The sequence below is a fragment of the Pseudophryne corroboree genome, chromosome 12 (genome assembly GCF_028390025.1).
Source record: "Pseudophryne corroboree isolate aPseCor3 chromosome 12, aPseCor3.hap2, whole genome shotgun sequence".
NCBI classification, from domain to species: domain Eukaryota; kingdom Metazoa; phylum Chordata; class Amphibia; order Anura; family Myobatrachidae; genus Pseudophryne; species Pseudophryne corroboree.
Genome location: NC_086455.1, coordinates 125,532,742 through 125,550,630, shown reverse-complemented (window position 1 = coordinate 125,550,630; position 17,889 = coordinate 125,532,742). Strand labels below are relative to the sequence as shown.

The 17,889-nt window shown below is 43.5% G+C and overlaps 1 protein-coding gene across 1 annotated transcript in view; it reads right to left on the bottom strand.

Annotated features, from left to right (window-relative positions):
• Positions 1-10,794: 10,794 nt before the first annotated feature.
• Positions 10,795-17,889, bottom strand: part of NAA30 (N-alpha-acetyltransferase 30, NatC catalytic subunit) — a 52,567-nt gene continuing 45,472 nt past the window's right edge. Inside the window, exons 2-4 of the mRNA XM_063947982.1 lie at positions 16,859-16,982; positions 14,733-14,788; positions 10,795-13,551 (exon numbers count right to left, since the gene is read on the bottom strand). Coding sequence (XP_063804052.1) covers positions 13,414-13,551; positions 14,733-14,788; positions 16,859-16,982 — 318 coding nt within the window. The 3' untranslated portion in view covers positions 10,795-13,413. The remainder of the gene's footprint in view (positions 13,552-14,732; positions 14,789-16,858; positions 16,983-17,889) is intronic.

Here is a 17,889-nt window from a genome sequence, read left to right as displayed (position 1 = left end):
TGGACTTGGTACAGGCGGGGGAGGACCTTTGGTTCTGGGCGCCAGACCCAGCAGGTGACCTTTTTCCCCTTCCTCTACCTTTTGAAGCGAGGAAGGATGAGCCCCTTCCTTTTTTGTATTTATTAGGCCGAAAGGACTGCATCTGATAATGGGGCGTTTTTTTCTGTTGTGCGGGAACTTAAGGAAGAAAAGATGACTTACCCGCAGTAGCGGTAGACACCAGGTCAGCAAGGCCGTCACCAAACAAGACACTACCTTTAAAAAGGGAGAGCTTCAGTAGCTTTCTTGGAGTCGGCATCAGCATTTCATTGATGAATCCACAGCACCCTCCTGGCCGAGACCGCCATGGCATTGATCCCAAGAGGCCAATATCCCTCGCCGCATCCTTTAGGTAAGCTGCAGCGTCTCCGATATAACCAAGAGTCAAAAGACTGTTATCCTTATCAAGGGTATCCATGTCAGATGCCAAATTATCAGCCCACTTTGCAATAGCACTACTCACCCATGCCGACGCCACGGCAGGCCTGAGGAGTGCACCCGTAGTGACGTAAATGGCCTTCAATGTCGTTTCCTGCCTGCGATCCGCAGGATCCTTGAGGTCAGCCGTGTCAGGAGACGGAAGTGCCACCTTTTTGGACAGTCTGGACAGAGCCTTGTCCACATTGGGAGACGACTCCCATTTCTCCCTGTCGTCAGAGGGGAAAGGATATGCCATAAAAATTCTCTTGGGAATCTGCCACCTTTTGTCAGGCGACTCCCAAGCCTTTTCACAAAGGGCGTTCAGTTCATGAGACGGGGGAAACGTCACCTCAGGCTTTTTTTCCCTTATACAAACAAACCCTCGTATCTGGAACAGCAGGTACTTCAGATATATGTAAAACATCTTTAATAGCCACAATCATGTACTGAATACTCTTAACCAATTTCGGATGTAAACTGGCCTCACTGAAGTCGACACTGGAATCAGAGTCTGTGTCGGTATCCGTATCTGCCATCTGGGTAAATGAACGTTTTTGTGACCCTGAGGGGGCCTGTACCTGAGACAAAGCGTCCTCCATGGATTTTCTCCACGTTTGTGTCTGAGAATCAGATTTATCCAGCCTTAGACAATAACGCCACATTTGCATTCAATGTACTCAACATATTTACCCAATCAGCAGTCGGCTGTGCCGACAGGAGTCACTCCCAAATCTTTCTCCGCGCCCCCAGTAACTCCCTCCGGGGAGGAACACTCAGCCTCAGACATGCAGACACACGGTACCGACACACACACATACTCACACTGGCCAAAGGGGACAGACCCACAGAGAAGCCTGTAGAGAGAACACAGAGGGAGTATGCCAGCTCACACCCCAGCGCCCATATACTACTAAATAAATAATATAGGATGTCTGCGCTGTAAATATATAGCACCAATTGCCTGTGCCCCTCCCCCCCCCCCCCGTTTTGCTCCCTGTACTTGTAAGGAGAGCGGAGGTCCGGGCCAGCGTCTCTGCATGCATTGTGAAGTAGATAAAATGGCGCTGGTAAGCCGTGCGGCTAAGCCCCGCCCCTTCCCGGCGCGCTACAGTCCCGCTAAAAATGTAAAATATTATACTGGCGGGAGTTACATATACAGTGCCCAGGCACCCCTAATATGTATTTTTGCTAGTGGAAAAAGGCTCCAGTAACCTGCTGCCCAGGGCGCTCCCCCCCAGCGCCCTGCACCCTGTGAGTGCCGTTGGTGTGTGGGAGCATGGAGCGCAGCGCGACCGCTGCACTGTACCTCCGTTACTGAAGTCTTCGGTTCTTCTAATACTCACCCGGTTTCTTTCTTTGGCTTCTTTGAGGGGGTGACGGCGCGGCTCCGGGAACAAGCAGCTAGGCGCACCAAGTGATCGAACCCTCTGGAGCTAATGGTGTCCAGTAGCCTAAGAAGCAGAGCCCTTAACTCAGAAGAAGTAAGTCTGACTTCTCTCCCCTCAGTCCCACGAAGCAGTGAGCCTGTAGCCAGCAGGTCTCCCTGAAAATAAAAAAGCCTAACAAAGTCTTTCCAGAGAAACTCAGTAGAGCTCCCCTAGTGTGTGTCCACCCCTTGGTCTTAGGCGAGCGAGGGTCAGACTTTTTAGTAGTCAAGGACTGGTTCAACTTCTTCAATTGAGCAGATAAATTATCCGCCCACGGCGGGTTAGCTGCGGGGACCACATACGGTTGCACCGGCATAGGAGGTCCCATAGGGGGTGTTAGTTTAGTAACTAGCGTATGTAGAAGCGTGGAGAAAGTAGCCCACGGTGGGTCATTATGTACCCCCGTTGCCACAGTCCCACTGGGGGGGCAAGGAGCCCCCAGAACCAGAGCCCACAGCTGCTATAGTCTCCTCATAGGAATCTGTGGCTTCAGCAACACCGGCAGTGTGTTCAGCCCCAGAACCGTTACCTTCAGAAGCAGACATGATATAACTTGCAGTATCAGGTAACACAGTACAATTGTCAACAGCACAATACCTCTTGCCCAAACCCCTGCACAGTGTAGTCAACACAAGCAGAGATACAGGAGAGATATGGTGACTAAAATCACAGAGAAAAATACGTATTAAGGTATATCTTGTGAAAATCCTATATAATTATAACACCTGACGCACCAAGCCCCCTCAGGTTATAGAATATAGGGATAGCAAGTTGAGTGAGAGACACGAAATGGAAACCATTCAGCAAGCTAATGCACACACATATAGTCACAGTTATACAATGCAGAGGTTATTACTAACAATAATACTGCACTGGACCAGTATATATATATATATATATATATATATATATATATATCTATGTAGTCAATAGATTTAACACTGCACAGTAAGAACTGGATGTATATCACAGGGTACTTGTACCAGAGAACCCTGACTAAATGCACTCTTTCTTAACTAACACTGACTAATTGACATGTAGAATACTTAAGTGTCATGTAAAGTCACAGCGCTGACAACCAGGCGGCTTTACAAAGGAGGATTTGCCCAAGCAGTCCCAGGAACAGTGTAGCTGAGAAATGGCGCCCAAACACGGACAGGGAGTGAGGGAGAGATAGATATGCAGCTCCAGGGCGGGAACATTTACTGGAAATGGCGCCCTGGGGCTAGGGGAGGGGCTCCAGGTCTAAGCATTATCCCCTCTGCTGGCAAAACCACCTGGTACTATGGGCTACATACAAAAAGGTTTTAAGAGAAAACCTGACCTTCACCCATGCCCTGGTGATCTAGTGGGATCCCCTGTACTGCCCAGCGTTTGTTTAGTAGCAGGCCATCCGCTCTTGTGAAATCCGTAGAGAATGAAGAGAGAATCTGTCTTTCTGATGGAACTGGTACGATCCACGTCGATCCTTAATGCACAGACCACGTCCAGCGATGCATCTCCCGCAGAATGTCCCAATACCTGAAAAACCGGGACTACAATTTCTTCATTAAGGTAAAATTTAGACATCACCTTAGGAAGATACCCAGACCTAGTTCTGAGAACTGCTTTATCTGGATAAAACATCAGAAATGGTGAACGACATGACAGCGCCCCTAAATCTGATACTCTTCTAGCTGATGCCATAGTCAGTAGAAAGAGCACTTTAGCTGTCAACCATTTAAGATCCACTTTATTAAGTGGTTCAAATGGGGCAATTTGAAGGGCTTTCAGGACTAAACATAAGTCCCACGGTACTGTAGGCAGAACAAAAGGAGGTTGAATGTGCAGCATTCCCTGGAAAAAAGTACGCACATCCTGTAAATTGGCAATTTTCTTTTGGAACCATACAGTCAATGTTGATACTTGCACTCTCAAGAAAGCCACCTTCAAACCTTTATCAATTCCTGCCTGAAGGAATGCTAAGACCCTGGAAACTCTGAAAGATTTCGGGTCCACATTTCTTTCACTGCACCAATGAATATAGGCTTGCCATATTCTGTGATAAATACGAGCTGAGGAGGGTTTCCTTGCTCTGAGCATTGTTTGAATTATCCGTTGTGAAAATCCTCTTGACTTCAGGAGGTTTCAAGAGCCACGCCGGCAAAGACAGCCGATTCAGATGTTCGTGATAGCAAGGACCCTGCGTCAGTAGATCTGGACGTTGAGGGAGCAGAAATGGAGCATCCATCGACATTCTCTGCAGATCTGTGTACCAATGTCTTCTGGGCCAAGCCGGAGCTATTAGAATCATGGCACCCTTTGCTTGCTTTATTTTCCTCACCACCCTGGGTAATAGGGTGATCGGAGGAAACTGATAAGCCAGATGAAAGTCCCATCTCACCAACAAGGCATCCACAAAGATTGCTCTGGGATCCTTTGTTCTTGACCCGTATGCGGGCACTTTGTTGTTCAGACGGGACGCCATGAGATCTCTCTCTGGCAACCCCCATTTGTCTACTAGAGTCTGAAAGACCTCCGGGTGTAGAGCCCATTTGCTTGCCTGAATGGCGTGTCGACTGAGAAAGTCTGCTTCCCAGTTTAGGACTCCCGGAACGAACACTGTGGACAAGGCTGGATGATGAAGTTCTGCCCACTTTAGTATGTGACTTACCTTTTTCATTGCTGCGAGTTCCTCCCTAATGGTTGAGATACGCTACTGCCGTCGCATTGTCCAAGCGGATCTGGACTGGTTTTCCCCGAAGAATGTCCTCTGCCTGAATCAGTGCCATGTATATCACCCGAAGATCCAATATATTTATTGTCAGGCACCCTTCTTCCTTGGTCCATTGCCCCTGGAAACACAACTCCTGACACTGCTCCCCAGCCCAGGAGACTGGCATCTAGCATCAGAATTTCCCAATCTGATATCCAAAAGGGTCTCCCCTTGTCCAGATGGGATGTCTGTAGCCACCAGGCTATTGACCTTCTTACTTCTATGGTAAGAACCAGAGACTGTGTTTTTATAGTCTGATGCAACCCATTCCATGTGGTAAGAATCAGATGCTGCAGAGGCCTTGAGTGGAATTGTGCATACTCCACCATATCGAATGTTGACACCATCAAACCCATCACACGCATTGCTGCGTGAATAGATACCTTTTGACTGCGTAGCAAGTCCTGAATCCTTGACTGAACTTTGGATATCTTGTTCAGAGGTAACATTACTCTCTGAGGACTTGAATCCAGTACAGCCCCCAACTGAGTCATCCAGAGACTATTTTGCCCAATTTATGAGCCACCTGTGCTTCTGCAGACACGTTGTTGTCTGTTGCAGATGACATAGGAGCAATTCCTGCGACTGCGCCAGGATTAAAAGATAGTCGAGGTATGGAAAAATTCTTATTCTATGCTGGCAGAGATAAGCTGCCATTACCACCATAACCTTGGTGAATACTCTGGGGGCTGTGGCTAACCCGAAAGGTAGGGCCTGGAACTGCAAATGCTGTTGGAGGATATCGAATCTGAGATAGCACTGGATGGGAGGGACAGTGCTATAGGAAAATGTAGGTAAGCATCCTGTATATACAGGGATACCATATAATCCCCTGGCTCCATGACCAAAATGATGGAACGTAAAGTCTCCATGTGAAACCGAGGTACCCAAATGTATTTGTTCAGTATTTTGAGATTGATAATGGGCAGAAATGACCCATTTGGCTTCTGAACTAAAAACAGGTTGGAGTAAAACCCCTGTCCTCGTTGTGCAGGAGGAACTGGAATGACTACTCCTGACTGAAGCAATTTCTGAACTGCCTCTTGCAAAGCCCTGGCCTTCATCTCTACCCAAGATGGGCTGGTACAAAAAAAACCTTTGAGGAGGGTGCACACAGGCATCTGTTGTAGACTGATGCCAGATCTGTACAAACTGAAGAAGACGGCCCCAGGTGGAGGCCCACACCATCAGGCTGATGGCTTATCTGTTTTACCAACCGGTCCTCTGGTAGTCCAATGCTTTTTAGTTTTACCAGACTTGTATTCGGACTGCCTGCTATCACTTTTACCTTTAGCTTTTCCTTTAGACCGAAAGGGATGAAAAGCCAGAACTTTATGTTTGAAATTGTATGTGGAAGGAAACTTTACTTTCTTGGAGTCTGCTTTTGACTCCAAAATATGTCAATTCTCTACCAAAAAGAATAGCTCCAGAAAAGGGCAAAGTTTCCAAAACCTCCTTAGATTCTGAATCAGCTTTCCACGTACATAGCCAAGCTGCACTACGAGCAGCTACTGTTGAAGCTGATGCCCTGGAGGCAATAGTACCCATATCCAATGCTGCTTCAACCAAGAACATTGCAGCCTGTTTCATATGTGCTATATGGGATTTTTGCTCTCTAGATGCTATTGAAAAATCCCCCTCCAATGCATCAGCCCAGACAGCCACTGCCTTTGCCATCCAAGCTGAAGCCATGGCTGGCTTTATGACTGTCCCAGACAGGGGGAAAAAATGGTTTTTAGAAAACCATCCACTCTCCTATCCATGACATCATCTAATGATGTTGAAGGCAAAGGTAATTTAGATTTTCGCACTAATCGAATCACATGCGAAGTAGACACCTCCCTTTTTAAACAATCCCCAGCTGGAAGAGGATAATTGGAATTCCATTTCTTAGGAATTCTAAACTTATTAGGCGTAGTTCAAGCCTCTTCCATAATTTCTGTCAGCTGATCTGGCCCTGGAAACTTAGTCTTAACTGTTTTGGGACATTTAAACACAGGTGCCTTTGTTTTTAACACAGGCTCCGCTGAATTCTCTAAGGATAGAATGACTATCATTGCTTTAATTAACTCAGCTATATCCACTGGGCTGAGACCTTCCTCCTCTTCGTATGCCGAAGTAGAATTAATTGACCTTTCATCCTCCAATGAATCCTCATCTGAACCATGTGTAGCTTGTGAGGATGAAGATTTACTTACCACCGGATTATCAGCATGTTTCTTTTGAGGCAGCTGCTGGAAGTGATACACCACAGGTGGGAAGCTGCATGTAAGGGTTAAATCGTATAACCTATACCCGGTACAGGAGTTTGGAGGAATTATCCTTTCAGCCATACTGGATAAAGTCTGTGCAAACATAGCCCAAGGTGGATCTGGTGAAAGCTAAAACAATTTGCACACAATTCATCCTGAACCAGATCCTGAGAGAATAACACAGCTTAGCAAGACAAACATGATATGAGTGTTGGTGTTGCTGTGAGTGTATCTTCCTCACCTTTGCCGCTCTTAAACATGATAAATAAATCAACACTTCCACAGTGTACTACACAAATTGGTGACTGTAATCACTTTAAGCTTTTTAAAGTGACATACAATCCGACCCTACCCATGCACCAGCATTGAAGATCGGAATAGAACAAAACTAACAGAATATAGTAAAGTCAACAATCACACTAGCAGTCAGTCACGTTATACATTAGTATAATAAGCAATATGAGCACATCATCAACTACATTTCAAGTATGTAGGAGAACATATTACTGAATCTTGTTTAAACAGATCTACCATATTCAGACGCATTGCGAAAGGAACAACAGTAAATGCATACAGACTCATATGCAATAGGCACTTATCTAACTATTCAAAAGGTAGAGACTTAGTGCTCTATTACCCGTACTCAGAGTGGGATACATGGAGACTGCCCTCGCTTCCAGGACCAATCAATTCCTTTAGTGAACGCTGAATGGATCCAGACGCTACTAGTGTACACTGCCGCTCCACGAACCTATAGTGAACACAGACGCACCAGTCACACAGACGCCTATGCTGCGACTGGGTTCCCTTCATGTACAGTGTCTGAGACGGAAGCGGAAACTGTTCATGGCGGGAGACTCGGAGGAAACTGGTCATGAACCGGAGGGAAGGGCGACTAGGAGAGCGTCTGACTTCCCCACTGCTGACATCAACCCTAGGGATCACGGCCTCATACTATTCCTGGAGCCTATGATCCCTAAGGCCTAGCGCTGGTGCACCCAAGGTCGCAGCCGCATCAGCGACTGTTTGGTAGTCTCCTCCCAAAACAGTGCGCCTGTGTCCGTATTCCCTTTCTAAGCAGAACCGATGCCTTACCTTCTCCCCGTGTTCCGGGCACAGCCTGATAGCGTCCGCTGGACCTGCTAGTATATCCGACAGACGCCCGCCGAAACAGCACTGTACTCGTGGGTAAGCGTTGTCGCAACCCGGCGGAGAGTTGTTGGAGAGACTCTTTAAGGTACGTAGAAGACGCTGTTTAGCAAGATTGCTCAGAAAAATAGTAAGACTATAAAAATAAAATAAGAAAGCTTAGGGCTGCTAAAAACCAGCGGCCCTCTGACCATGGTCCAGCTCCTGCCACACCAAACAAAAAACTGATTTGCCTGAGCCAGGAGGTGAGGATATATGGACGGGCCCATTGCATGCTGGGAGACCGGAAAGCTTTAACAGATTGGTGCAAATCCGCTGTCACTTCATCATATCCCATTGTTATCCTGTGGACCCTGCTGGAGAAATGTGCAACTTCTTTAAAGCATTCTCCATCTTTTTATCCATTGAATCTTTCAATATAGCACCAGTCTTTAATGGTATTGTAATTGTCACTTCTGCAACTGCTGCGTCCACTTTAGGAATATTACATCAGGTAATGAATTCCTCGTCATTAATGTAATACATACAGTTAATCCTCTTGAAACTACTAATCCCTTTATCCAATTGCTGCCATTCTTTACGAACAATGTCTTTCACCACTTTATGCACAGGAAGAGACCTAGCTTTTCTGGTCCTATCCTCAAGCAGCAAATCTTGTTCATTTTCCTGAAATGTTTCCTTATACTTCATGGTCTGGTAAAATTATTTTTCAACATAGCATCAACCAGTTCAGTGTTTAAAGATCTGTCACTCCTGAATCTGCATTAGAAAACTCGTCATAATCCTCTTGTGGGAGAAAATCTGGGGATAACACTTCATACTCATAATCCAAGCTGGACTGAGATCTAGATCTCTTGAATGCCTGCATAAATTCTTTCTTGGACGCAAAAGACTTCTTCATCCATTCCATAAGCTCAACAAACTGATCAGATGATTTAACTGGAGGTGTAGCCTTCTTAACACAATCACTGCACAGGCTGTTTTCCTGACTCCCTGTAAATGGCTGATCACATGAAGGACATTTTCTCGAGAAATTATTTTTCTTGTAAAGCTTCTTCTTAGATGGATCAGACACACTGCAATACATTTAAGACCTAATTACTAACCTAACTAAACTCCAAGAAATGAACATAACCAGCCCTCCATGAGGACTTATATCGGCTGGACTTTCACAGGTTTTTGGGGAGAAGGCTCATCCATCGTGCTTGCCAAACTGCACAAATGCCAATACTGAGCTGCCCCACGCCGGTGTGCAGCAACATTTTAAAGCCCTTTGACCCTTCGGCTGGGCACAGGTGCAGTGGGACGCCGCATCGACTTCCGTGATCCAACCTCCGGATCATTCGACCTAACCCGGAAGTCACGCTGGCGCTGTGAGCTCCCGGCAACTGACAGCCGTGGCCACATGGGAAAGCTATGCAGTGACCGCCGGCTCAAACCCCCTACTGGCCGCACATGTGACCTTCCCAGTCGCACTGGCGCCGTGAGCTCCCGGCAACTGACCGCCCGCTCACCGCCTCTTCTGTCAAAGACGTGATCACCAGGAAATAAGAACTCATGGCAGTGACTGCCAGCTCATGCCCCATCCAGGAAACCTGACCCCAAGCAAAAGCACGGCTCCGCAGAGGTAAGACCTATCTGAAAATAACAAAACCTACCACTGTCTAACCTAGGAGACAGGGAAAAAAAAAAAAAAAAAGACAGGGAGGAAGAGGAGGGGAGCAGTTATGTCCCCAAGGTGGGCGGGACCTACAAGAAAAACCTGTCTACAGTGGGAGAATGGGTCATTAACCCATAGTGGGGCTGCCATACAGTAAGAAAAATATATAATATATACTATAGTTCGTGATGAGCTCTGTTTTTCTATTTAAGCAGTGTGGTCACAGGCCACTGCACCCCAACCTGGGAATGGAGTGCAGGTGTACACCCCATTACTAGGAAAGGAGAGTGCAGTGTATTTGTGTGTATAGTGCACTAAGGGGTAAGAGCAGTGTACTATAATCTGTGTCTGAGACTTTTGTACCCGAAAGCTCTTTCAGTCCTAGTTTCTAAACTAAGAAACTAGGACCAGCTGCTGCCTGCTTATGTAAGGAAATCTATGAGCAGCCATAATTGGTGCAGACTACTAGAATGCTGCGTAGACCCAATATGGTCACTTTTTACGGCTGTAATAATGCAATATGCTCATGTGATCCGTGCACCTGTAGTTTTTCTTTAACCACTTAACAGAAAATTCTTAGTAAATTAGGTGTAGAACGTGTTTAATCTTATCCAAAATGATTTTTACTAAAAAAAAACAAAAAAAAAAAAAAAAAAAATCTTTAAACAAAACATCGGTCGACACCATCGGAAACATTGAGACTTTCATTTTGACAGCCGCCAGGTACACGGTGGGGGCGTGGGTGGGTTAATTTACACTTCCCCAGCGGCTGCCATTGTCTGGGGACTCCTGCTGTGCTGAGGGGAGGGTGCGGGAGGGAACGGGAAGGCAGAAGGACCCCACGGACCTTCTGAGAGCGGCAGCAGAGGGATGTTTCCCTGCAACTGCACATGCTACCTGACTCGTCGCATCCTGTGCGACCAGGTCAGATAAAGCACTTGCTGGTGTGGTCGCATCTGATGCAACCATGCCAAAAAAGTGGTTAAAGCCATTTGCAGTTGTTAGTATTGTTGAGTCACAACAACGTTATTGTTGTAGCTATTGTACATTTTGGTCTGTGTACAGCAAAAAAACAAGCACAGAACATAAAGCTTATGTAGAGCACAATACATAAACAGAACCATTTTTATTTTACAGCTCACACATTTAACAACCCCAATTAAAGTTTCATCTAAAGCTTCAGTGCTAAATATGGCATGTAAAACATTGCGACGCGGCGTTCTGCAGCCTCCGATAGCACTAAAGTCATCAACCAATCATCAGTGCTTGAAAGGAGCTCCATGACGCTTTGTGGTCATTCAGCACTGAAAAGGATTAAGGCAGATGAAAAGAACACAACATCGTGTAATCGAGTTATCAGTCCAACATTGAGATAAACAAATGATATTTTGCAGACCAGTTTCCTAACGCATTTCAAGTGCAGCGAGTCACCACAAGTCTTAAAATGTAATGACATTACAGTATTACCAAGTATGCAGATGTGTACTGAATAGTGACTGTACTCTTTCAGCAAGGTGTGAAATTAACTGGTTTTCAGGATTTAATCAGAACACTAACGTATAATACAAACTTAGTTTGGAGACAGGTCAACGAAATCAGGACAAAAAGCAGAAGAAAAAAAAAAAAAAAAAAACACACACCCTTTTGATGTCAAACATACCCTGGAGACCTCTCTTATTTAATATGGATTATAAACACTGCAGAAAATTAGAGACAAATGTGCAGAATACAAGACTGAAAAAAAATGCATTTTATGGGGGAGATTCAATTACCTGCATGCAGGACTTACAGCATAGCTGCAGCTCCAGGTTTAACATGGGAGCTATCCAAAAACGTTACATTTTTTTTACGTGTGTTAACCCATAGCTCCCGAGTTAAATGCCCGAAGCTTTAGAGTTACCCCACACGGTAAGCACCAGATGGTGCACTTAATGCCGATTTATTTTCTTGCAGCTCCTGAGGCTACGTAAAAAAAATAAATCTGCATTAAGTTGACCCTCTGAGGCTTACCACGCAGGGTAGTGACAGTAACTGAATAGTTCCAGGCAGAGCTGCAGCCGATCAGTAAGTCCAGCAGCTAATTGAATCTGCCCCTTTGTGTTGACTAACCAATGAAATAGATGAGTAATTATTGTAGACCAAAATAAGCTCCACGTAAGCAGACCTGATCATTGCTCGCTAGTATTACAGCTGAAATAATAATTGTATGGAACAGTTTTGTCTTAGACATTTAAATACCACAAATAAAATGAAAAACGGTTATCGGGAAGTGGTTTTAACGCTAACCACATAAAACAAAAAACCTGTAATACAGCAGTAAGGCCAATATAAATCTAGAGATTAACAGCAGGGATTCTACAAATACTTTTCTTTCTTACGATGAAGAATCGATATGGAAAAATCAAAATACTCTTACTACGAAAAAAAAAAAATTAGGGAAAAAAAAAATGGACAAATGTAAAAATGTGACAATTATGTAAATATTTGTTCATGCAAACCTACTATAAACCCTGTATCTGTAAAGTTATCCCCCCTCTATGGTAAAATTAAATACATTTAGCTGCATTATATTATATTTTTATTTATTTCCTAGGTCAAGTACTATGGAGGAGTTAAATAAAATTTAGAACATGTAGCTGAAAGCGCAAGTCAAATCAAGAAAAGAAATTTATTAAAAAATAAGGATATATATATACTAGAGCGGTTCTTTAGAGCTACATCCATTTTAAATAAAACCATACCAATTTACAATAATTTATTTAAAATCCCAAGCTCCTAAAGAAAAGTGCATCCAGAACCAGCATAGATTCAATAGTATTGTTTACTTTTTTTTTTTTTTTTTTTTTTTTAGCAGCTGAATGATTCGTTTAAATTCCCTTGATAGCTTACACCATTAAATGCAATAAGAACTAGAAAAGTGTCAATTACAAAAAAAATTATATATATATATATATATATATATATATATATATATATATAAAGCCCATTTGAAATAATTTACTTTCAGAATTTTAAATAAAAACACAGATGAACTTCCTTTCATGATACAATGGAAAGGGGTATAAAAGGAAAGCATGCATTTTACTAGACAAACATACTTATTTGTACAGGCACTGGCAAACGCAAATACTGTTCCTTTCTTAATACAGCCCACCCTAAAAAATAAACAAAAAAAACAAAACAAAAAAAAACACTTTTCTTTCTTTAAATTTACTATTCACTGAGGTACCAAGATTTAAGAATGGAAAATTCAATATAGAGAAAATAAAAAATTTAGTTTATGCCTTCCTCAGAAAACTATGGCAAGATTTGTAGTAATGTTAGCACAGGTACAGAATTTCACAATTGTCATTGGCTGCTGTAATTCCACCCCACCCCCCTCCCCAGAGAACCAAAGATTATAGCGCTCACATTTTCTGATAAAATGTTCATATTTTTTTTCCCCCATCTTTTTTTTTCAATATAACAAACAGTCAGTAGATTTGCAAATGAATGAATAGGTCTTGGCTAGCAACTGGCACATCTCTCCGGTACCAAATAAGTCTTCTTGATGTCAAGGAAAGAATCCGTTTGAATTCAGGACATACGCGCCATGCCATAGTGCAACAAATAGTGCGACACGCAATGGGATACTGATTGGAGAGCTGCATGGAAGTGAGATCCTGAACAAGCATCGAATGGGGATTTGTTCCTCGGTGCGACCATCTTGTCTTAACGCAACCACAGTTTAAGACGCAGTGCATCAACTCCATTTAAATAGTATCTGAACAGGCGTTTATCTCGCACAAAGCCAAGGTTTTCATAAAGTTTCAAAGCAGACTTGTTTGTGATTTCTGTTTCCAGGACAACCTGTTTTAAAACAAGACCGTAAGTAATTCATTCACTGCTCGAGGGCTGCAAGTTGTAAATGCTGCAATGCTGACAAGTTCTAATGTTGAAGATTTAGCTTTATTTAAGATGGGCATATTCAATATTTCTGGCCATATACAATGCTTTCTATACCGCTGAAACAGTGCCGTACTCCATCAGTTCTTGTGAAAGTTCTTAATAGTTTATTATAATGAAAACTCATAATCTGTACTTTTAATAAATATTTATTTCTAAATGTGCCCTAATTCATGTTTTAAAGATATTCATTTTCTTCATCCGTATGGCAGTATACAGTGCAGTCTCATTACCCTCTTATGCTATTCGCTCCTGACAATGTCTGTCCCTGAAACAAATTCTATAATAATATATAACGGTGAAAGGACAAAATTCCCACTATATCCTGCTACGCCAAGATGTACATCAGGTCTACATGCCAAGGGTTCAGGGTTTTCTTTAGATTATCACATGCCAATATACAAGTTTTTGAGCACCTGACTGTACTGTATATAACCAGTAGAATGGTCATCAGTTTTTAAAATACATTGAATGCTTCAAGGGCCAAAGACGTGTGCCAACTACTGCCTTGTTACATAAGATGCAAATTATACCTCAGTATTTTATTACAACGTTTTTAATTGATAGTGTAAAACGTGACATCACTACTGCTCTCTTGCATCACCCTGATAGTTAGTGACTAACTGAAAGTGTTAGAGTTGGGAGGAGATTTGCACTTTGGGTACAGATTAGAGAACTCACAGACAGATCTACAAGCGTCATATCAAATTTATTAACAGTCTGCTGTTTTCTGCAAAAAAGAAGCCCTACGCTAGAAGATTCTCACGTCACCTGGTGTGCCAAGAGGGGCTGCTTGGCACGACTGCAGTAAAGATGTATGATGACGCTCTTACAGAGACTGGATACCACTGACAACCAATCCTACTGTATAAACCCAGCCACGGTGAAAATAAATATCTAGAGATAGTGTAGACATATCTTCTCATGTGAATGGGTCTATAAAAGTACAATAACACATAGAATTTAACGGATATTTCACTCAACTATGGTAAACAAATCCTTCTGTGCACTAAAAATATATATTTCATAATTCTTTTATCCTGGCAAAACGAACAAAGCGCTACAGTGAATTGTGAAATTCTTACCTCATCACAATCCCCTTCAACCATGGCATAAATAGCTTTCTTCACCAAATTTGTACCTGCAATTTAGATGGAAAGAATATTTAGTCGTGTAAACAATCTTAAGAGAATCTAATGAAGATTAACAAGAGGTAGCGGTATTATAAAATATGAACATTGACCCTTTCATTTAACAGAAGAAAAAAAAAAAAAACTACAAAAATGCTACCACAATTTTTTCAGTCCATTTACTGAAGTGGCGATCATAAAATCAACATTACTTACTTCTAAAAGGCTATATACACGGGAGAGATGTGTGCTGAGCGATGCGGGGGAGGATGGGGGGCCGCTCATTTCACCCAGCAGGCCAATTTAGCACTGGTGATAGCGATGTGCGGGGCCGCGCATCGCTATCGCTGAGGGGGCTACACACGAGTGATCTGTTCTTAAAATCTAAGCAATCTCTCCGTGAGTACCCCCCTTAACATTCCTCCAATAACTTAAAACCGCAAGACTGACAACCGTCTGCAACAGCTTCTTACACAGGCTATTAGAAAGCTTTATTTTCTTGTACAAAGCCCTCCTGCAGTAATTACTAATACATAGCGTTTGCTTTTGCACTTATTTTCATTGCCCCGGGGTATGACCTGGCTAGGTTACATTGCAGTAAACTCCATCACTCCACCTTATGGCAGTGAACAACAGCACGGCAATCAGTAGGGGAGAGTGCAGGGAGGCAGAGGGACCGTCCGGTCCCTCTGACAGCAGCAGCGGAGGGAAGTTTCCCTTCCCAGCCGCTGCTAACACTCTCTATCTGACTGGTCGCATCCTGTGCTCCCAGGTCAGATAGAGCACTTGCAGGCATGGTCGCAGCCAGGCAAGTGGTTAATATAATGCAGGCCTGCCCAACTTGTGGCTCTCCAGCGGTCGTGAAACTACATGTCCCAGCATACCGTGTCACAGTTTTTCTATTAGAGAATGCTAAAACTACGGCACAGCGTCCTGGGATATCCAATTCCACAACAGCTGGTGAGCTACGGGTTGGTAACGCCTGATGCTGCTTCCCATGGTCACATCCTGACGTCTGTTTAATAACCGTTGCATGTAAAAAGCTTAGGGGCAGATTACTAGAGAGCGCACTGGCATCTAATTGAATCTGCCTCTTGAACGCTCTATAGGACATACAATGTTGACTCGATTGTACATGTAAATTAAACACCATTTGCTAATTATCACATGTTCTGACAATGGGAGAACCTGAAGACATGACATGCTAGCACTTGGGAGGAGCTTATGTGCAGGAAAAGTATGCATGGTGGCTGTCCTTCAAAATGTCATGGAAAGCCTGAATGTAAAATAGAATGGAAAGATTCCAGACTCCACTTCGCAATATAGGAGCTGGTTATTTTCATCTTGAACATGGGATTGTCACCCAAGCACAACACATACAGCATAAGTAAGAAAAGCCACAAAAATAGTATACGAGTGCACACAGTACTGTATGTATGGAGGCTGTTACGCAGTTAAAGAGTATGGGAGAAGGTGATCTGTAGTGTGGAGGGAGACCTCCTAGGGCTTATGCGATTGTGAAAGGCCTGTACTAAGGTGGTCTATTCTGATTCACTGTAAGACCCTTTTGGCTGTGTTTAGTTAAATTTCCATAACCAATTTGTTACATGTCAAAGGTTGTACGCTTTAAGTATAAAATGCTTGTAATATAAGCCACATGAAAGTCGTTAACAATGGCTCAACAGGTAGTGGTAAGACTATGGCAAGAAAGTGATGAAACTATTAAACCCTAAAACAGCGTCTAGAGCCGTACTACCCAGTAACAAAGTGGTAGTGTAGTGGGAGTGGGGTTACTACTGGCAAAGTATGCACTGTTTTTAACACATGATAAAGCACAACCCAATATAGGAGTACAAAACAAATCAGTGTTAAAACGGATTATATAAAAAGGTTATTGTCTCAAAAACAATCGACAAAAAAGGAGTTTCTGCATCATCCTTTACAACATGCATGGGTACAGTATATGACTGCACAAGCAGCGCTGTTCATAATCCTCCGCTCCCTTACATTAGCCATATATGCTGCAGACACTCCAAGTGTAAGTGGGAAACTATACAGGAATCACCCCACAAATAGCCTACCAATGCCCTTTCTTCTGTACTTGGAATCCACTGCTAACATGGCTATATAACCTCTTCGGAACATCTTTTTGTGCATATCCAGCTTGCAGACAATGGCACCCACACACTCTTCTCCTACCACGGCCTGGAAAACAAAATGCATATACATATATTAACAGAGTAAATGACAAAAGGAAACCGCATGTATAAAACAGTTATTGCGGAAACTCTAGAAAAGATGGCCTGTACACAGAAGGTAACAGAACATAGCGCTCTACCCAAAGCAAAAAGCAGCCAAGGAGTTCAAATCACTTCCTCATAACTACCTCTGCATGGGCTGCCTATTCTGCCAGACTACACGGAGAACCAGGAGTCTGCAGGCTTAACCAATGAGAAGAGACAGAATTGCCTCACTAGGGGGGAGAGCGAGTGAAAGACAGCAGCCCACTGAATTACTGCATGTGAGCAAGCTGTAATGTGTACTGGGACCTCCAATATATGGTCCCCAGAATAGGGCCTCTGCATTTATTCTAATGGCATGTTTACCTGTTTGGCTTAATTTCACTGCGCATGGTACAAAGTTATTGTAGCAGCCTCCATGATTATGTATTTTGATTTTATAGCATTTTCGTGACAGCATATCCCATCCTGAAAGTGGCACGGGGGAAAAACCTCTGAAAACGTTCATGTGAAGGGGTTAAAACTGTAACATTTACCAATGCACTCCGACCTCGCTGCCCAGATCATCCTCCTTGTGCGTCTAACATTCTGGGAAGCTGAGCATTAGAAACATAATGGAAAACGCCTTCCAATTAACACATACAATCCATAACAGATCAGAAAATAGCAGAAGAAAGTAACAATTCTCGCTAGAAAAAATAAGAATTTACTTACCGATAATTCTATTTCTCGGAGTCCGTAGTGGATGCTGGGGTTCCTGAAAGGACCATGGGGAATAGCGGCTCCGCAGGAGACAGGGCACAAAAAGTAAAGCTTTACGATCAGGTGGTGTGTACTGGCTCCTCCCCCTATGACCCTCCTCCAAGCCTCAG